At 42.6% G+C, this 18,305-nt stretch overlaps 3 protein-coding genes across 3 annotated transcripts; 2 read left to right on the top strand and 1 right to left on the bottom strand.

The window, feature by feature from the left end:
* Positions 1 to 4,617, top strand: mcm6 (minichromosome maintenance complex component 6). Its single transcript, XM_085378020.1, has 18 exons — positions 1 to 98; positions 271 to 417; positions 563 to 673; positions 920 to 1,007; positions 1,100 to 1,261; positions 1,341 to 1,506; positions 1,598 to 1,746; positions 1,834 to 1,984; positions 2,092 to 2,233; positions 2,382 to 2,523; positions 2,640 to 2,747; positions 2,880 to 3,035; positions 3,175 to 3,303; positions 3,397 to 3,561; positions 3,748 to 3,874; positions 3,960 to 4,154; positions 4,265 to 4,404; positions 4,507 to 4,617. The coding sequence occupies exons 1-18, from the start codon at positions 1 to 3 to the stop codon at positions 4,615 to 4,617; spliced, it is 2,487 nt and encodes an 828-aa protein (XP_085234146.1).
* Positions 4,618 to 5,098: 481 nt separating this feature from the next.
* LOC146613882 (uncharacterized) lies at positions 5,099 to 7,722 on the top strand. The gene is made up of 3 exons (XM_085378098.1): positions 5,099 to 5,148; positions 5,361 to 5,601; positions 7,403 to 7,722. Exons 1-3 carry the CDS (start codon positions 5,106 to 5,108, stop codon positions 7,572 to 7,574), a joined length of 456 nt encoding a protein of 151 aa, XP_085234224.1. The 5' UTR covers positions 5,099 to 5,105; the 3' UTR covers positions 7,575 to 7,722.
* On the bottom strand, positions 7,715 to 18,002 carry LOC146613881 (protein lifeguard 3-like). Its single transcript, XM_085378097.1, has 12 exons — positions 17,740 to 18,002; positions 14,392 to 14,703; positions 13,943 to 14,010; positions 11,680 to 11,744; positions 11,544 to 11,597; positions 11,403 to 11,453; positions 11,264 to 11,303; positions 10,753 to 10,790; positions 10,575 to 10,662; positions 10,380 to 10,475; positions 10,238 to 10,291; positions 7,715 to 10,118 (listed from the first exon to the last, which is right to left on the bottom strand). Exons 2-12 carry the CDS (start codon positions 14,696 to 14,698, stop codon positions 9,969 to 9,971), a joined length of 1,011 nt encoding a protein of 336 aa, XP_085234223.1. The 5' UTR covers positions 14,699 to 14,703; positions 17,740 to 18,002; the 3' UTR covers positions 7,715 to 9,968.
* Between the last annotated feature and the right edge of the window lie 303 nt (positions 18,003 to 18,305).

The raw sequence follows: 18,305 nt of genomic DNA, 5'->3' as shown, positions 1-18,305 counted from the left end.
ATGGATGTCGCCACAGCCACCGCGGAGACTGCCGGGGCGATGGTGAAGGACGAGCTGGCCGAGAAGTGCCAGAAGTTATTCCAGGCTTTCTTAGAGGAGTAAGTGAGGCGGCAGCGACCGTGTCGTATTGTTGTCGGCCGAAACGTGCTTGGCTTGACATCGCTCTTGTAATCAGCAATTATAAGGATCGAGTGCTACTTTGATCGGCTGCTATTGGTGTCTTTTCACTGCTTTTCTTAACTCTCGCCCGATTCCTGCGTCACCCTGCAGATTTCAGAGCGGGGATGGGGAGGTGAAGTATGTCCGGGAGGCCGAGGAGCTGATCAGGCCTGAGAGGAACACCCTACTGGTGAGCTTCACCGACTTGGAGGGTTTCAACCAGGAACTGGCTACCACCATCCAGGAGGAGTACTACAGGTGAGCAAGCCCACCAAGTCATAGGTGCTTCCATCATATCTCATCTAAATACTGAGGTGGGAGAGTGCGCTGCTGCATTTCAAACCATCAGTTCAGTGCTGTGGAAATAAGCTGTGGGGTAACCTGAAGGATTGTCTGTTTCCAGAGTGTATCCCTACCTCTGCAGAGCAGTGCGCAACTTTGCTCGGGATCACGGGAACGTCCCCCTCAACAAAGAATTCTACGTCGCTATCGAGGAGCTGCCCACCAGACACAAGTAAGACACTGTTAACCAAACCACCATGTACATCTCCATTTATCTGGTCTGAGCTGCCATTTATGCAGCTAGATTGCTTTAGTGCAAAGATGGTTGTAGAAATGTCTGCTTGGCTTGAATCAATTGGAACAAAATGGTGTTTAAGTTGTGGTGCATAAAGCAGGAATGATGCATCTCTCACTGGTAAATGTTAATGGGAATGAAATGCCAAATCTGATCCTTTTCCTGTGTTAAATAAATAAATAGGATCCGTGAGTTGTCCTCCATGCGTATTGGCAGCCTGGTGAGAATCAGCGGTCAGGTGGTGAGAACGCACCCAGTCCATCCTGAGCTGGTGAGATGTTTATATCAGTGAAGAAGACACAAAGTTCAGTTGCGTTACGCTTGTCTTTTGTCATTAAACCCATCCTGCTTCCTTTGGTGCAGGTGAGCGGTACCTTCCTGTGCATGGACTGCCAGGCAGTGATCAAAGATGTCTCTCAGCAATTCAAATACTCTCCTCCGACCATCTGCAGGAACCCCGTGTGCAACAACCGCTCCCGCTTCCACCTCGACACGCACAAATCCAAGTTCATCGACTTTCAGAAGGTAACTGTGATAAAGGATGTCTGTCTGCATGGATGAATGAGTCTGATTTTGACCCTGTGTACCCTGTTTGTGTATCCAGGTGCGTATCCAGGAGACGCAGGCGGAGCTGCCTCGCGGTTCGATCCCACGCTCTCTTGAGATCATCCTGAGGGCAGAGGCTGTGGAGACGGCTCAGGCTGGAGACCGCTGTGACTTCACTGGGACCCTGATTGTCGTGCCGGATGTCTCACAGCTCAGCACACCTGGTACTTTTTAAAATTTTAACCATTTATGGTCAAAACTATGTCTTGTGGTGTTTTGTTTTGGTTCTCATGACTGTATGGATGTTACTTCCAGGTGTGCGAGCAGAGACCAGTACCCGTATAGCAGGAGGTCCTCAGGGCTTTGAGTCTGATGGTCTGAGAGGACTGAAAGCTCTGGGAGTCAGAGAGCTGTCATACAGGCTGGCCTTCCTGGCCTGCAACGTGGCGCCAACCAACCCACGGGTAAGAAGCGCTCGCCCATGTGTCTAAAAATGCAAACGGCTACAAATCTTGCTGTGTGATTACAAATGTGTGCCGTCTTTATCACAGTTTGGCGGTAAAGAGCTGCGGGAGGAGGAGCAGACGGCTGAAAGCATTAAGAGCCAGATGACAGAGAAAGAGTGGGAGAAGGTTTTTGAGATGAGCCAGGACAAGAACCTGTACCACAACCTGTGCACCAGCCTCTTCCCCACCATCCACGGTCAGTGATCGAACCCCCCGTCTAGCCTTTTTCTCCAATGGAGGACGCTCTCGTAGTTCTTTATCAAAGCTGTGACTTGTGAGTTAAACGTTAACGTGATGGTGCAGGTAACGATGAGGTGAAGCGCGGCATCCTGCTGATGCTCTTTGGAGGCGTTCCCAAGACGACCATGGAAAGGACCTCGCTCAGAGGAGACATCAACGTGTGCATTGTGGGAGATCCGAGCACTGCCAAGAGCCAGTTCCTCAAGTACGTTCCACAGTTTCCACCTTCATTGATTAGCTTTGCATAAAGCTTTTCTTTGTTCCATCTTCTGGCACAAACACTTTTCAGTGCTCTCTTTGCTGTAGACATTTGTTGTACAGCAGTGTTGATTTGAGTGTGTGTGCCTGTGTAGGCACGTGGAGGAGTTCAGTCCCAGAGCGGTGTACACCAGCGGCAAGGCCAGCACTGCTGCAGGTCTGACGGCGGCCGTGGTCCGAGACGAGGAGTCACATGAGTTTGTCATCGAGGCTGGAGCTCTGATGCTCGCCGACAACGTGAGTGTCATGAGTTCTGAAGAACAGTGAACAGTGTATTGTTATATTTAAAAAAAACAAAAAAGTTTCTTTATGTAATTAGTGCAAGTAAAACTTGTTAACTGGTTTGATTTCAGGGTGTTTGCTGTATTGATGAGTTTGATAAGATGGACCTCAAAGACCAGGTGGCCATCCATGAAGCCATGGAGCAGCAGACCATCAGCATCACCAAAGCCGGAGTCAAGGTGACGCTTTCAAAGCTTTGCGCTTTAAACACTCGCGTTTATGCAGCACAAGCGGAAGTTACACTGCTATCATATTCGATCGTTCGTCTCTGCAGTAGAATAACCAGACTGTTCCTCCGCTTCTCTCCTCAGGCTACCCTGAACGCTCGCACATCCATCCTGGCTGCTGCTAACCCTGTCAGCGGACGCTACGACCGCAGCAAGAGTCTGAAGCAGAACGTCAACCTGACCGCTCCCATTATGAGCCGCTTTGATCTCTTCTTCATCCTGGTGGACGAGTGCAATGAGGTACATGCAAATGAGCGTAGTCTGAGCATCCTGTGCTTACTGGTTGTTTCTATTCATGTCTTTTATTTTGTCCTTTTTTTTTTTTTTAAATATGATAATTTAGTTGAATACTGCAGCTAACGATTTGCACCTGTCATAGGTGACGGACTACGCTATCGCCAGACGCATCGTGGATCTGCACTCCCGTGTGGAGGAGTCTGTGGACAGACTGTACTCCCTGGATGAGATCCGCAGATACCTGCTCTTCGCCAGGCAGTTCAAACCCAAGGTGGGTGTGCTGGTGTCCCCACACGCCGACACCAGCGACCCAGTTTTTACTGTTTAACACATTTCCTTTATATTAACTTCTGGACCTCCGTAGATCTCCAGCGAATCAGAAGAGTTCATCGTCGAGCAGTACAAGCGTCTCCGCCAGCGTGACGGCTCAGGGGGCGTGTCCAAATCTGCCTGGAGGATAACTGTGCGACAGCTGGAGAGCATGATCCGCCTCTCAGAGGCCATGGCACGTATGCACTGTTGTGATGAGGTACGTGCGAAGACACACAAGCTTCATTCATGCAACACTCGATACTGAGTGTGGTTGATAAAATTTAATACTGCAAAACCACCCTGAGTATCACTTTAACCAAAATGAGGGGAACAAAAAGACATCCTTTCAAAATAAAAGGCCAAACTGTGAATTAACTCTTGCCCTTTCATCCCATGCTTCTAGGTTCAGCCCAAACACGTGAAGGAAGCGTTCCGTCTTCTGAACAAATCTATCATCAGAGTGGAGACGCCAGACATCAACCTGGAACAGGAGGATGAAATGGAGGAAGAGGAGGAGCAGCAGGAAGAAGGTACTATCAATATAGAGAAGATGTGAAATGACACCATCCATCACCGCTGTTTATTTAACGTAAACTCTTCTCTGCATCTTTGCAGGTAACGTCCCGAATGGAGTAAATGGAAACGTGGATGGTGTCATTGGCCTTACTAATGGAATTAATGGACACGCTGGCGGTGTCAATGGCCACGGCGAGCCTGGGAGCCAGTCCAAACCATCTCTTCGTCTGTCTTTCGCCGAGTACAAACGCATCTCCAACCTGCTCGTCCTGCATCTGCGCAGAGCAGAGGATGGTAAGAGATGTTCCTCCCTCCAGTCTGTTTTCCATCTCATTTCCTTGTCTGTTCTGTCACTGTTCTTTTTCTTTTTCTTTTCACATTTTTCTTGCTAATCTGTGTTGCAGCTGAGGAAGAGGAGGATCTGAAGAAAAGTGCAGTGGTCAACTGGTATCTGAAGGAGATCGAGTCAGAGATCGACTCTGAGGAGGAGCTCATCAATAGGAAGGGGCTGATAGAGAAGGTCATCCACAGGCTGGTGCACTATGTAAGTCTACCATCTTAAAATGTGAAAAGATAATGAGTCAGCGATTCTCTAAGTGCAGACATGTTCATTTATACGATCTCCCACACAAATCTCTTCCTCAAGGATCACATCCTCATCCAGCTGTCTCAGGCTGGGCTGAAGGGCTCAGAGTCTGCAAGCACAGAAGAGGAATCTGTTCTGGTTGTAAACCCCAACTACATCCTGGAAGACTAAACTCCTGTCCTCAAATTGATCCCTGCTTCTTTGTGGCAAACAAGAGTTATTGTTCATAGTGTGTTTAATGCTCATAATGGTGGCATTGGAGATGTTTCGCTGCTGTACAAAGATACGAGGATTTATCTAAATATTCTTTAGATTTAAAAAGATAAAACAAAACAAAAACAGATGTAAATATACTGGCCTCTTCTCCAGCTGTTTATTCACTTCTCTTTGACTTAGTTTATTGTTGACTTTGAATAACTGTATATTATAAGCATACAGCATGGTTTACGTCCATGGTTTAAAGTGTTTTTGTATTATAATTATGATTTTCTGAATGAAATGTTGGAACAATGAATAAAATGTTGAAAAACACAAATTTGCTTCATGTGTCTTTTGTTGCCTGCGGCATTAAAATAATACAAAATCTAAATGAGTACCACTAGGTGGCAGCAGCTCCCGTTGTTGCGACTGCGCATGTCCGTTTCAATTACGCAACAAACATGGCGGCGTCCACAGTGAATACAGTCCGGACAACACTGAAAGGTTTAATTATTGGCTTTATTCGTTATAAAAAAAAGTTCACAATTAAGGGAATTATATTTTGGTCGGCGGCGATAAGTTGTTTATTTTAATATAGTTATTTTTTGTAAATAACCTTTTATATGCTTTAGTTTAGCACTTTAAGAAGACTTCATATCGACGTGGTCGCAAATGAAGTAAGATTTTTAAAGTACTGGTGTAATTTGTGTCAACAGGTATGCACCTTTTCTCCGGCCGGTGGCTGCTCAGACAGAGCAGTCAAAGCCGGGCCGTGTGTCCGAGCCTGCGGCTGCACGTCTCCCCTGCTGCCTGCTCCAGGATGGAGACGCAGAGGAGCGAGCAGACCCAGAATACCGACAGAGGCAGAGCCCAGGAGGAGGTAGAGGAACCAGAGGGTCCTGAATACATCCCCAAGAGAAAAGCCAAGAACCCTATGGTGAAAATCGGCTTTGCCTGGTAATTTCTCTCTTTTGACCAAAACCCGCGAGAGAGATATAGAAGCTACAGCACTGACAAATCAAGTCAGAGGTGTGTCAAAGAACGATTAAAAAGATTAGAAATGACACGCTTTTTATGCAGTCCTCGTTTCCAGAGGCTCAAATATAATTGGGCTAGCATGATAATAAAAATGTTTATTTTTGATTGTTTGTTTGACTGCCTAAAGCCTACAGCTAGAGCATGGGTGATTGGCCTTTACTGCAGTTCTTCTGATTGTAGTGCATGCTTGGTTGCTTGTTCAAGTCAGCTGCTTGACAAATGCAGAACTTTTCACTTTTCTTCGAAAACCTCTCGGTTTTGTTCTGTTTTCTCAAAGAAAACGCGCTCTAGTGCTAACTGCAAAAGTTTACAGTAACTGTGTGACAGCGAAGTGAGGTGTTGATGGGGGTTTGAAAAGTGTTTTTAAAGTACTTGAATAGATCTCGGTGAATATCAGTTAGTATTTCTGCTTGAATTGCTCACCTTTCAAACTGATCTTGCTTTTCTATGCAATACCTAATCTGGCCTTTAAGTCCCTGAGGAAGTGTGGTTATACCAGCTGGACATTTGTCAACACTGGGAAGGCACCTAAAGAATGCCCCAGGCAATCTTCAGGAGATTGCTTGGGGTTAAATTAAGTTAAGGCTTAGCTCATGTTGTCCATGAAACCAATTTTGAGTCCACTGGCCAATTATATTTGGTCCCTTGAAAAGAGGTGGCTGGCAATTAGAGGAAATATTATTAGAGCACTTACTAAAAACTTCCTGTGTCTTTAAGTTCATATTTATTAGGTAACTGTAATGTCTGTGAAGGCTTTCAGTCATCCAGGTCATCGTAGTCTAAAGAGCTTGGAAAGAAAAGCGTCTGGACGACTACTTCTTCATATTTTGAAGACGTTTCACCTCTCATCCTGTGAAAACAAGGATGCCAATGTTCACATTTTGGACAAAGACAGATGGTTTGAAAGTGTTAGGAGCCATTATGTCCACTGTGAACAACCATCTTTGAATAGAGGTGGTGGCTTACGACACCAACTGTCTGCATCTATAATCCAGTTTGAGATCCCTTCCCAGACGCCCTAACGCCCACTCACATCTTGGGCCATTTGACCTCAGTAAATCATGTGATAGGGAAGGGCTAGGTTTCGCAATGGGTTCATGCGAAAACCTTGGCTCATTGTGACCCACACCCAGGCTCATGTGATTAGACGGAGGATCCATGACGGGGTCCATGTCCCTCTTAGGGCCACTCCCATAGGGCTTAAAATCTGTGAATCTCCACCAATTACTCTTCGAACTGAAGAAGCTTCGCGGATGAGAGGTGAAACGTCTTCAAGAAACTTAAAGTCCAGATGCTTTTCTTTCCAAGGTAATTTTAATGTTATGTTTTGGTCACCTTCCTGTGTTGCCTGCATGTTAATGTTACTGATGTGTCCTCCTCAAGTCCCAGAAACACAATTGGCAGACAATAACAGTGAAACAATTGTTCTTCCATATAATGCTACTGTGGCTAAAAGAGAAAACTTTGCACAATTTTCCAAAAGAGAGATTCACTATCCAAAATACAACTTGGATGAATATCATCCACACAGGCTACTAATACATTTTTTTTTTTTAAAGAGCAAGATATATTAGGTGCAGATTTGTCGTTCACGTTCAGCGCAGTCACTGGGGAACCACCAGTTTTCCCGAGCTGCGTAGAACTTGCTGTCCTGTTATTCTCTAGTGTGACAGAGCCATCAGTACTGTATAAATATTTTGTCTCTTTCCTCTCTGTGCAGGATTATCGGTCTCCCTACAGGAATAATCAGCTTCTTCCTGGCCAAGAGACAAGTGGACAAAAACAGACTGAAACAGTTAAAGATCAGACAGAGGATGAAAAGATCAAATGAAGGCGAATACGAAGGGAGTCGCTACCGCCATCATGCAGTGGATGTTAAACTCGACCAGTAATTTATGTTGCAGCTGTGATTTGCATCGTATGCACAGTATCCCACACAGAGACTCTTGGATTAAAGACTGATCAGAACACTGATGTAAAGTTCACCCATGTCAGAGGTAAATGTATATTTGAATAAAATCATCACTGGTACAATCACATTAAGACTAAAAGAAAACTTTATTTATAATGATAAGCAAATAGATTTTCTGTAGCACTGATATATTTACAACCCCCTCTTCCACACTAACCATCCGTGGTGTACAGTAAACATGTCTGCCTCTGTTGATTTGACTCGTGGCTTTTATAAACTTTAAGCTGTGCTCTAAATATGTCATTAATGGTCTTAGCTGATCATCTCAGGAGAAACATTTGGACAATGAAAGACTGGAGTTCAGAAATGTTCCAGTACTTTAACAACACGGCACCGATAATGCTGTCCTGTGTGGAAAAATCCCGCCCTGCCAGCCCTCGCTGTCTGACCCACATCTGACTAACACAACTATATTTACAGGCACACATATAATAACTCTATAAAACATATTATAACCCTGTATTCTGTAAAGTTAAAAAAATTTAAAATAACAGACATTGACACGGTGAAGGCACTGAAGTGATATAAAGGAGTACAATTCAAATAAAGTGACCTATATTACTTTATCTGAATAAAGTAATATAGCAGAGCCGTGGCTGCCATTAGTGGCGCCGAGCTGTGCTTCAGGGGTGGACATGTCCCAAAAATCTGACTCTGCTCATACTTGAGTAACTGAGATCAAATGTGGCAATGCCCACCCCTACTGTACTTCATAATCTCAAAAAGTTACACTTTAGGATTTGCCTTGTTCTTGTAGCATTTAGACACATGGGAGAATTCATTTGTAGCTGTACATGTTCATACACAGAAGAGAGATCAGACACTTTCTGCATTAAGTCCAGTAATATGGAATAAATGTTGCAGATGGGATTCAAGTGTCTGTAGATAGTTAGGTAATAGTATTCGTCATAACCACCGATAAGCTGTTAAAGTATATAAAAACAAATATAGATTTCATACAAAGTGCATTTTTGGGTGATGTAAACTAATGCTCAGATTTTTGGGGGGCATCACTTTAAAATATCCTTACTTTGCAAAAAAACAAAAACACTTAACAAGGCATGATCAGAGATATTATACAAACAAAGATAAATGGAATTATTCTTGGGCTGTCAACATTAACGTGGATTAATCTGTCGTCATGATGATCACGATCAAAATTTTCAATGCAATTAACCCATTTGGAGCGAAAATGACTCAAAATCCCTGCATGCATCAAGGCTATTTGGGCAGTTTGCACAAAGTTTGTCCATTCTGCGCTCCAGATGGTTTAATTGTGTTGAAAATTTAAAATTGCGTTAATAATGATGACGGATAAAGCCGCGTTAACATTAACAGCCCTAAATTAGTCATAACTTTTTTTAAAGGTCTCCTTAGTACAGCTCTCTGAAACAATGGTTCAGTCCACGCCTTGACTTTTCTGTTCAGGGGATGAAAAAAAAAATCCAACGAATAACAAAAACAAATCATTAATTTTTACCACAGCTCTGATCAGCTGGTCATGGCTGGATCACAGAACAAGAAAATAAATGTTATTATTGTTAAGTCATCCAGTTAACTGAACATCTAAACATTAGCTTACTGCAGACTAGCATGCTTTAACACCTCCACATGGATAACACAGTAGATGGAACTCCAATACAATATATATGGTGGAAAATTACATCATAAACACAGAAGCCCACTTTCATGGCACACCCTGTTACTTAAATGCAAGTTTTTCCATGTAAAAAGACTGACCATGTAACAAGAGCTGAGAACAGATTAAAGAAGCTAATCATTTACTTAGCTGATTGAAGCATTTCGTGTGATTATACTAGATTATACTCTAACTACATTAGAACGCTCCTTTATCAGCTTTCAGCTGTGTTTGGAAAGTTTTTTTGTCTAGGGATCAATAAGCCTGGTCCCGTGATAAACCTGCATTAGGTAACACAATACACCTCAGCAATACAGGAGGGATAATGCTGAAATTAACTCCAGTTTTCTTATGAAAATCCCAAACCATAAATTTACATAATCTCACATAATTTGGACATTTACAATTAACTGTCATTAAATTGATCAGATCATTTCTGATCAAGTTAATTTGTTATTAGATGAAAGTTCTTCCTTTCAAGAAAAGGGTGTATCAGCGTGACCCCAAACATTTGAGCAGCAGTTTAGGTTTAATCTACAATGTAAAATCTCATATTCAGCCCTTAGACATTTTCCCTGAAGAGCACCATGGTCTTAAAAATCTTTTAATGTCTATTGGAAAAGTAAAGCTTTTCAAAAGCATGGAATGATTTCACTACACTGTGCCGCTGGATTTTTATTTGGTGGAAGCACCAATAATTTGCAACAGGAAAAGGAAGATCTGGATTATATCGACGTAGATGGAGAGTGCAGCGAACACGTACTCCTCTGGACTAATGGAGTGCTTTCTGTTTCCAATCAGTAGCTGAGTGTGATATGCCAGGAACTGCAAGACACAAACAGTTACAAAAAAACTGAGCACTATATCAACAAATACAATGAGGGCTGCTGTAAGATTTAAGGTGACTTTTCCACTTCTTTGTAACTTTAAAGTGAAATACTTACCAGAGTGAAAACTATGGCTCCTATAGCCGCATAAAGCATGTGAAGCCAAAATATCTGCAACAACAAATAGTCATTAAGATAACAAGAAAACCCAAGAAGGTGTCAGGAAACAGTCACAGTCTTCACAACAGCAGTAACTCACGTATTTGAAGGACAGCACGATGGCTGTAATGATGCCAGTCACGAACACGACGATACCGAGGACACAGAAAAGGCCCTGGCACTTGGTGAAGTCGACCTACAAAGAGAAATTGACAGCAGGCATCTCAACGTGTGGCCATGAACAAACACACTGTGGAGATTTAAAGCTGATAAGCAGAAACGTGCACGCCCCTACCTTCGTCTGGAAGCAGAACACTGTGACGGCGATGCAGACGACAGCTGTGATTCCCAGCGCAAGAAACACTGCTTTTGTGTCATAGTAACTAAAACCAAAGCGCAACACACAGTCAGCAGTGAGGAAACCATCAGAATCTTTTTATCACATGAAAGGGACTGTATATATATTTTTTTACCTGGATATGGTTCCAGTCATATACGACAAAGACAGAGTCTGTTTCACAAAAAAATAAAGATCAGATATAACTACAATGAAACACTTCTTGTCCAACCACAAACAGCATAATCTTGACATGCGGTCTAACTCAGTGTCAACACAATACTGTGATAAAAGTCCCAGTGTCATGTGGGACTCCTACAAGTCCACGTGACAATTCAGGAAATAAGAATACAGAATAAAAAACCCACAAAACCTTTTATTATGTGACAAAATGCAGATCATAAAACAGCTCAGTCATGTTGCTGTTCGAGCTGATAAACTGAACACTCAAACGTATCAACAGGTAAAATGCAAACAAATGTGGTGACTCACAGCTTGGCTCTGATATCAAAATTACATTTCAAGTACTGTGATAAGGCTGTCATTGGATGGAATGTCTCGCTGACAAAGACAAAAAGGGTTTCAGTATGACTTGATCCAAGTCCAGGAAACTGCTGGTAATGACCACAACCACAAGTCATACTTACAAAGAGGCCGAGCAGAATCATGTTCCATGGGAACTTCCTCCTGCAAAATAAGTTGGCTTTCAGTACAACGTTGGTTTAAAACTGTTCAAGTACGAGTATTTCCTCTTAAAACATAATAAAAGCAGGCAATCACACTCACCGGGGGCCCTTGCAGCAGACCAGCACGATGTGGGTGATGAAATACACCGCGCTAAAATGTAGAAATGAATCACAAAGGTACAGTTCTTATCCATGAGTCAGCACATCACTTCGAATGATGTTACCACAGAGGGAGACTTACTATGATGCCCAGTACACAGCTGAGTTCTGCCTTACAAAAGATTTGACAGGTTGGCTGTAACAAAGAGAGGCCCAGTTAACACCAGGAAATGCTCACACGCAAAGAGCCTGAGAAAGAACACAATCTGTATACTCACACAAACGTGAATATGGCGACAATGGCTGTGGTGACCAGGAGCTGACACGCCAAGATCAAATACACCTTAAAAAGAAAAAAATATTCACAATTTTTTATACTCTGAATACAGAAGCTATTGGATTGGTCCAGTTTGTGTCTGACATATCTTTGTGCTCATTTGCATATGATACAAAAAAAAGAAAAACAAACTAGCAGTATGTAGTTATGAATTATACATTTTCTCAAAATATGGTGGAATCTTTTAAGCTACAATGTAACATATAATTATTTATTTTATGTGCTTTTGTTGTTCATTTAAAATAAATCATGCCAACACTGAGGAGGTTGGAGCTTGTCAACAATAAAACTATACAAAACAAAAGACTATGTTGGAATCAGGATGTAGCAAACCAGGACACCAGTCCGGGAAAGCACGTTGGGGGAAGAGATTTGACACTCCACCTTTTGAAGTGGCAAAACAGTCAGTGCCAAGAGTAAAGTCAACAGAGCCATTCATAGCTATCCAGTTACAAATGCATCACAAAAACTCATAGGAGACGAGATCTGGTGACCACGCATATTTAAAAGTCTTAAGACACTCCCTGGTCTTTTTCTTCAAGCAGTTCTTTACAGATTTACCAGTGTTTGGGCTTGTTGTCCCACTGCCAACCAGACTCAAGTGAACCCAGGATTCGTACAGCAATCGCTAAAGACTGGAAGACAACATTAGTGAAAACAACCCTGTGCTTGCAAACCAAAACAAATGTGTCGCACGTTCACACACTATCCATTTAACTTCGAGCCAGAAAGGTTGTGTACAGGAAACCCAACAAAACAACACTCAGTGACAGCTCTCAAGTTCAGTGCCAAGTAAACTTAGTTTGGCTGTTCTCCTATGCTTTCTGTTTCACTGTGTCTTCGTTTAACTGCCCTACTGTTACAGATGAAGAAGGCACATAAGTGAAATCCTTAAAATACCAGAATCAAAGCAAGGCTGCACTCTGCCTTCTAATATCTACACCCACTTTCATCTGTTTCTAAACAGTTTAAGGGTTATCAGTTTTCAAGGCAGGGACTCGTGTAGACTAGCACACACAAGCAACCAAAGCACTGACCAGAGAAGCTGAGACTAAAACACACACACAGGTTAATTCTCTTGTAAAGCTGTCATAGCTCCTGTGTATCCTTATATAGCAAAAGGCCGTCTCCTGTTATATAGTATGTATAGTACACAGATGTATAATTATTTACACTTATTATCTAATGTGCTTACAGTACAAACTGTGAAGCACTGGGTGTTTTTAAAAAGGCCATACAAATAAAGTTATTATTAGAATAACTCATCCTCTCCCCAGTTTATGCTCTGTCATTGACCTTTCAGTCAGTGTCACAAATGTCAAATTTGGATCTAACAATAAACAGAACCTCTCACCATCATACTCTATAAAATGCTGCATGTCTTAGCCAACCCCCCCCCGTGCTTGGTTTGTTTCCCCTCCACAGAAGTAGTTTAGAGACTGATGCTTGTCCTCTGAGACTACTAGAGTTCTTTATTTGGAAAATTCTGCATCTGTGATGAGGCTACTTTTCTGTCTCAGTAAACAAAGCTGGATATAATGATCTTTTTCTGGTCTGCTGCTGTGTATGTGTTATCAGAATCAGAATACTTTATTAATCCCGAAGGCTTGTATATTCACTTATATAGTCCCATGTACTAGTCCATTAGAAAACCTCATCACGAGTCAAAGCTCATCCAACCATTCAAAACACATGAACAACAGCTGCAAGGCTAAAATCACTCTGGCCAGTGTTGCTGAACACATCTCAAAGAAAATTTGCCATTTTGCATAAAGAAATACATTCTTTGTAGCGCCTTGAGGCACCTGTTGTTGTAATTTGGCATATAAATAAAAATGAATTGAATTGAATACATTCTGCCAAAATTTGACTGTTAACCAGGAAATGATGTGGATTTTTTTCAAATATACATGTAATTTTCCTGACAATACAACTTTTAGCTGATAAGATAGCTCTAGGTAAGGAAAGCGTACCATCTTGGCCTACGCAAGATCTTTCCTAATGAGCACTTTCCACTTTGTTTAGCCTGCAATGACATGTCATAATTGGTGCTGTCAATCTGCCCTTTTCTTTTGGGTGTGGGTGTTGTAATGAGTCTTAAATGATTCTGAAAGTAACTTAAAAGTGTTATTAAGCACTCCTCTGGATAAATTATTGCACAGGACAGTAAAATAGGTAATTTCATGCAGATTGTGGTGCTTTACCTTTCTGATGAAGGTATGCCGAATGCTCAGACTGTCCCAATCGCTGCCACTTGCTGCAAACTCATCACCTGTATCATCAGTAGATAGAAAAGCAATCACTGACTACAAAGAGCAACAAGAAGCATTATTCATTAGGTAAACTTTATTACAATTAAAATATGCATATTTTGTTTTATTTATTAAAATTCACTTGATAGTCCACTCACAAGTGTAAAAATGAAACAAAGAAGCTCTAATGTATAACTCTATGAGACTAAGAACTCCTATAGGTGGATTTTGTTGTAATATTCCTTAACCTACATCATGCACTAGCTGACTAATGGCTCTAGTTCAATACTGGAATGATATCATTGTTAGGTGTTGTGTGAGCACACAGTAGCAGGATGCTTTCTCCTTTTATTAAAAAGATAATGTCATTAGAGGATACACGTTACAAGCCAGAGTCTTACCAGAGCTCAGGACATCTGATGGTATTGTAGGTGGAACGACAGGAGGCATGGGAGGAGGATTCGGGTAGCGAGATCCTGGATGTCCAGCAGGCTGTGGCTGCCCTGGATAAGGGCCTGGAGGGTAGCCAGCTGGCTGGCCTGGGTACAGAGGGGCATTTGGACCAGAAGGGTATGGAGCAGAGGGATAGCCTGGCTGTGAACCACCATATGATGGGAATCCATATGGAGGGGGTGGTGGGTAGTTCCCACCCTGAGGTCCATACAGTGAGCCATGAGATTCGTCGTACCCTGGAGGGTAGTGTGACATGATGCCTGTGCGGAAGGGAGGGGAGGAAATACAGTTCACAACATGCAGGGACTACAGGGAGCAGAGGTAAGACAGTCGGAAGCATCACCAACATGTGCTCTTTAAGTCAAAGGAGCTTGCAAAGAAAAGCGTCTGGACTTCTTTAAGTTACTTGAAGACGTTTCACCTCTCATCCGAGAAGCTTCTTCAGTTCTAAGGTCAAATGGTGGAGAGTCCCAGATATAAGCCTAGTGGGAGTGATCCCCCACACTGTGCTCTTTAAGGTTTTGCTGTACACTGTCATCGTCAGTAAAAGATTTATAATGCACATTGAAAAAGTCAGGAAAAAGGGAAATAGGTACAGCAATTTATTGAAACATGGGCAAACATACATGGTATATAAGGCCGATACGGTTTTTACCTGACTTATGACCACCTTTATTCTTCATCACAACCTGAATTCTCTAAGGCAGCCTTCTTGTAATTTCACATTACTTCATTACTGTTGAGGTCCACACTCTGACAATGTCCCACTGTGCGTTTTTCTATCCAGGTATGGTTCCACTGCACTGGCAGTGTGTTCAGGATCACTGTCAGGATCACTTTTTCACTTTTTTTTGCGTTATGACATTAGCAAACTTAGGTGTCCACGCTGCCCTCCCGCCTGCCTGAAAATGCACAGTTGTGCCTTTGGCGACAACAACAGAGCTCCATTTAGCTTTAGGGCTCTGCATGGAGCCACTGTTGGTGTGCGTGCACATTAAGGTCTGGGTAATAGCTGGGCTTGGGCTCCTGCCAGAGTAATTACCATGCACCTTACTGTACACACTTGGGTGTGTATCGGGTTCACGGAGTAGAAGGATTTGCTCAACACTGGTTCACAAAACCCACCACATACCCAGGAACCACCACACGGGCCCCAAAGGGAAATTTCTAATAATAACCACATGCACGCTAACATCATGCAACAACATGAGGCCCAAGTATTCCATGCTGCTGAAAGAACTGAGATGGTCAGTACACTGGGTTCTTGAGACCTAAGTGTACCTACTTTTTCAGTGTGAAACATAAAGAATTAAAAGGGCAATTTACTTCTGCTGATTTTACAAAAGACACCAAACTGCTATCTTAAAAGGCTGATGTGTTTCTAAAGCACAATACAGTTTGCTCAGTTATTCTGAAAGTGCTGCATTTTCAGTGGGACTTTTAGGGAAATATACGCAGTAAAGGAATTCAAGAGCTGGCTCCACCTCTTGTTGCCATTACCTCACATACTAAGCACCAAGCAACAGGACAGAAAACAATCAATGGAAAAAGTGCTTCAGCTGATCCTTGTGGAATGAGGACAAAGCTGATTGCTTCATAGTCACTGAGACATGAGAAGGCAGCAGGTTCATATGTGTGTTTGAACAGGCGGGTGTAGCTCTAATATTTACGAAAAATACACTCATATTCAATGTAGTTCATCCTCCCTTCAACCTCAGGTCATCATGTGGTTGTGGTTATTACTGTAACGTATGTCGTCTGAACACACTAACATAACTAGTCTGTTTACATTCATCTGGCATGGCACAAACACGTCACTCAGAGCAAAGCCCTGTGACTCAGAAATGCTTTTGTTACGTGAAGCCTGTCATGCGGATGGACACAGTTACAGAAGCACCACACAAGAACACTGAGAACCGGTTTGGCAAAGCTTTTAATCACTCCTTTTTGTTGAGCTTCATTATTTCTGCCTGGGCAAGAAGTCATGCATTTTTTTTAATGCTGCTGACTCTTTCTAATCCAATACGCCTGCAACAGACTTTGTCCTTTACATTCTCGCACATGCTTTCCTGCCCAATCATGACATTTTACATTGTACACAGCAGTGAACTTTAACTTGAATGCTAACTTAAAACCTGTTTGTTATTTTATCCTGTTTTTTATTATCAGATAAACAGATTTTTTTGCATACTTCTGCTTCATCATTCTCTACATGTACAGTAAACATCAGCAGATTATTAAAATGAATTGTACAAAAATAATTAATCGAGGATGTCAGAAAATGGGAATGCTGTTGTTCAGTATTATTGAGTATTGCTTTCATTTGGTGTTCCTTTTTTGTGGTAGAACCAACATCCAGTTACTTATCCTATCTATGAATTTATGCTGCATTTAAGGTTTTATTTGTCCTATCAAAAGCTGATCAAACACCAGACACCAGGGAGGGGATTTGCAATCTAGCTTAGGCTAGATAAAGCCTGTTATGCGTTTCCTGGTTCTTATAACACATTTGCCACTAAACCTAAAATTAAATGTAACATTTGGTTGCTCCCTTTTGACCCCCCACAACAGTAGATGACTAACACTGTGTAAAGGCTGGTCAGATGAAACCAGACACACGGAGATGTCATCATACATTTGGGCAACTGTGTTGGGCATTTTTCAATTTAGCCTGTTTGTGTTTACATGTTTACGGTCAACTTCCGCAAAGCAAAACTCAGGCTTAAGCCCAACCGACTCCCAAAACAATATTCATCGGGTAAAGTCCTGTTGAACGTCAGCCACTTATTATTTAACTATAACAGACTGTGCACAAGTATGTGTGTAGACTGGCACACTGACTAAGAACTGACACGACGTCTCACACGACTCGACAGCACATCAGCGAATTAGAAATCATCAAGAGCTCCGTTGCCTTTAAGGGCGCACTCATTAACGTTATTGCTAACAGCTGTCTTCCCCGCTACGAGGGCCGCCTTTACCCGCCCTGTAACTCATCTCTGACAGCAAAAAATAAGCAACGATGTAACATTCAAAAGGAAAAAGAAGAAAACTCAGCATCTGAGCTGTGTCTCGTGTTTAACATTTCAGTTTTGTCGACTGAACTGAAAAAGAAAGATGGCTATCCTAAAAGCGTTTACACACAGACCCACTCCACCCAGTTACCAAACCTCCGCTAACTCCCCCCAAAAAAGCTTTTCCAGGTGTGTGAGCGAGCTCAGCCAGAACACAAACACCACCACCTTCACCATGAGCGGTGTTTCTGACAGAATGGGAAGAATATAACAACATCTTACCAAATTACGAGACGTCAACCTCGTCGGTGGCTCTCAGTCCCAGAGAGAAGAGCGATATCCTCCCGCTGTCACTCACAAAGCCTTAAACTGTCTTTAATGCTGTACTCCAAGTTTTAGTGTGGGGTTGTTTTATGTTCTCGATGTTGTTATTCAGAGAAGCACTGGCAGAAGTGGGCAGCTGTGAAAAGTTTTTTTTTTTCCTGGAACTGTGGAAGCAGGGTGTGGTCCGGAGGAATCTCTCTCACACACACCCACATCGCGGACAGCGGGGCCCGAAAGGCGCTGACTCATTTTCAGCACTGGCGGTGTCACGTTACTGAATGCACGCGCTCTCCTAAAGTGCCCTCTGCTGCTGGCGCGCGAGTCTTCCACACTTTGCAGAGTTCTGACTCCTTTCACCTGATATGAGCTGTTATTTGGACTCTGTAGTAAACAAGCTCATCAAGTGTACTGAACTTCTCTCAGGCTGATGAAGGCCAGCGTTATGACGTGAAAACACGTTTTATAGGCGCCCTCTGCAGATACACTCATACACTTATTCTTCTTTTTTATACTAAGTTAATATA

This window comes from Diplotaxodon limnothrissa, linkage group LG18 (assembly GCF_057381915.1).
Source record: "Diplotaxodon limnothrissa isolate DT_005_m linkage group LG18, D_limnothrissa_male_GT1.1, whole genome shotgun sequence".
In the NCBI taxonomy this organism is placed as follows: domain Eukaryota; kingdom Metazoa; phylum Chordata; class Actinopteri; order Cichliformes; family Cichlidae; genus Diplotaxodon; species Diplotaxodon limnothrissa.
This window is presented reverse-complemented; position numbering and strand designations above follow the sequence as displayed.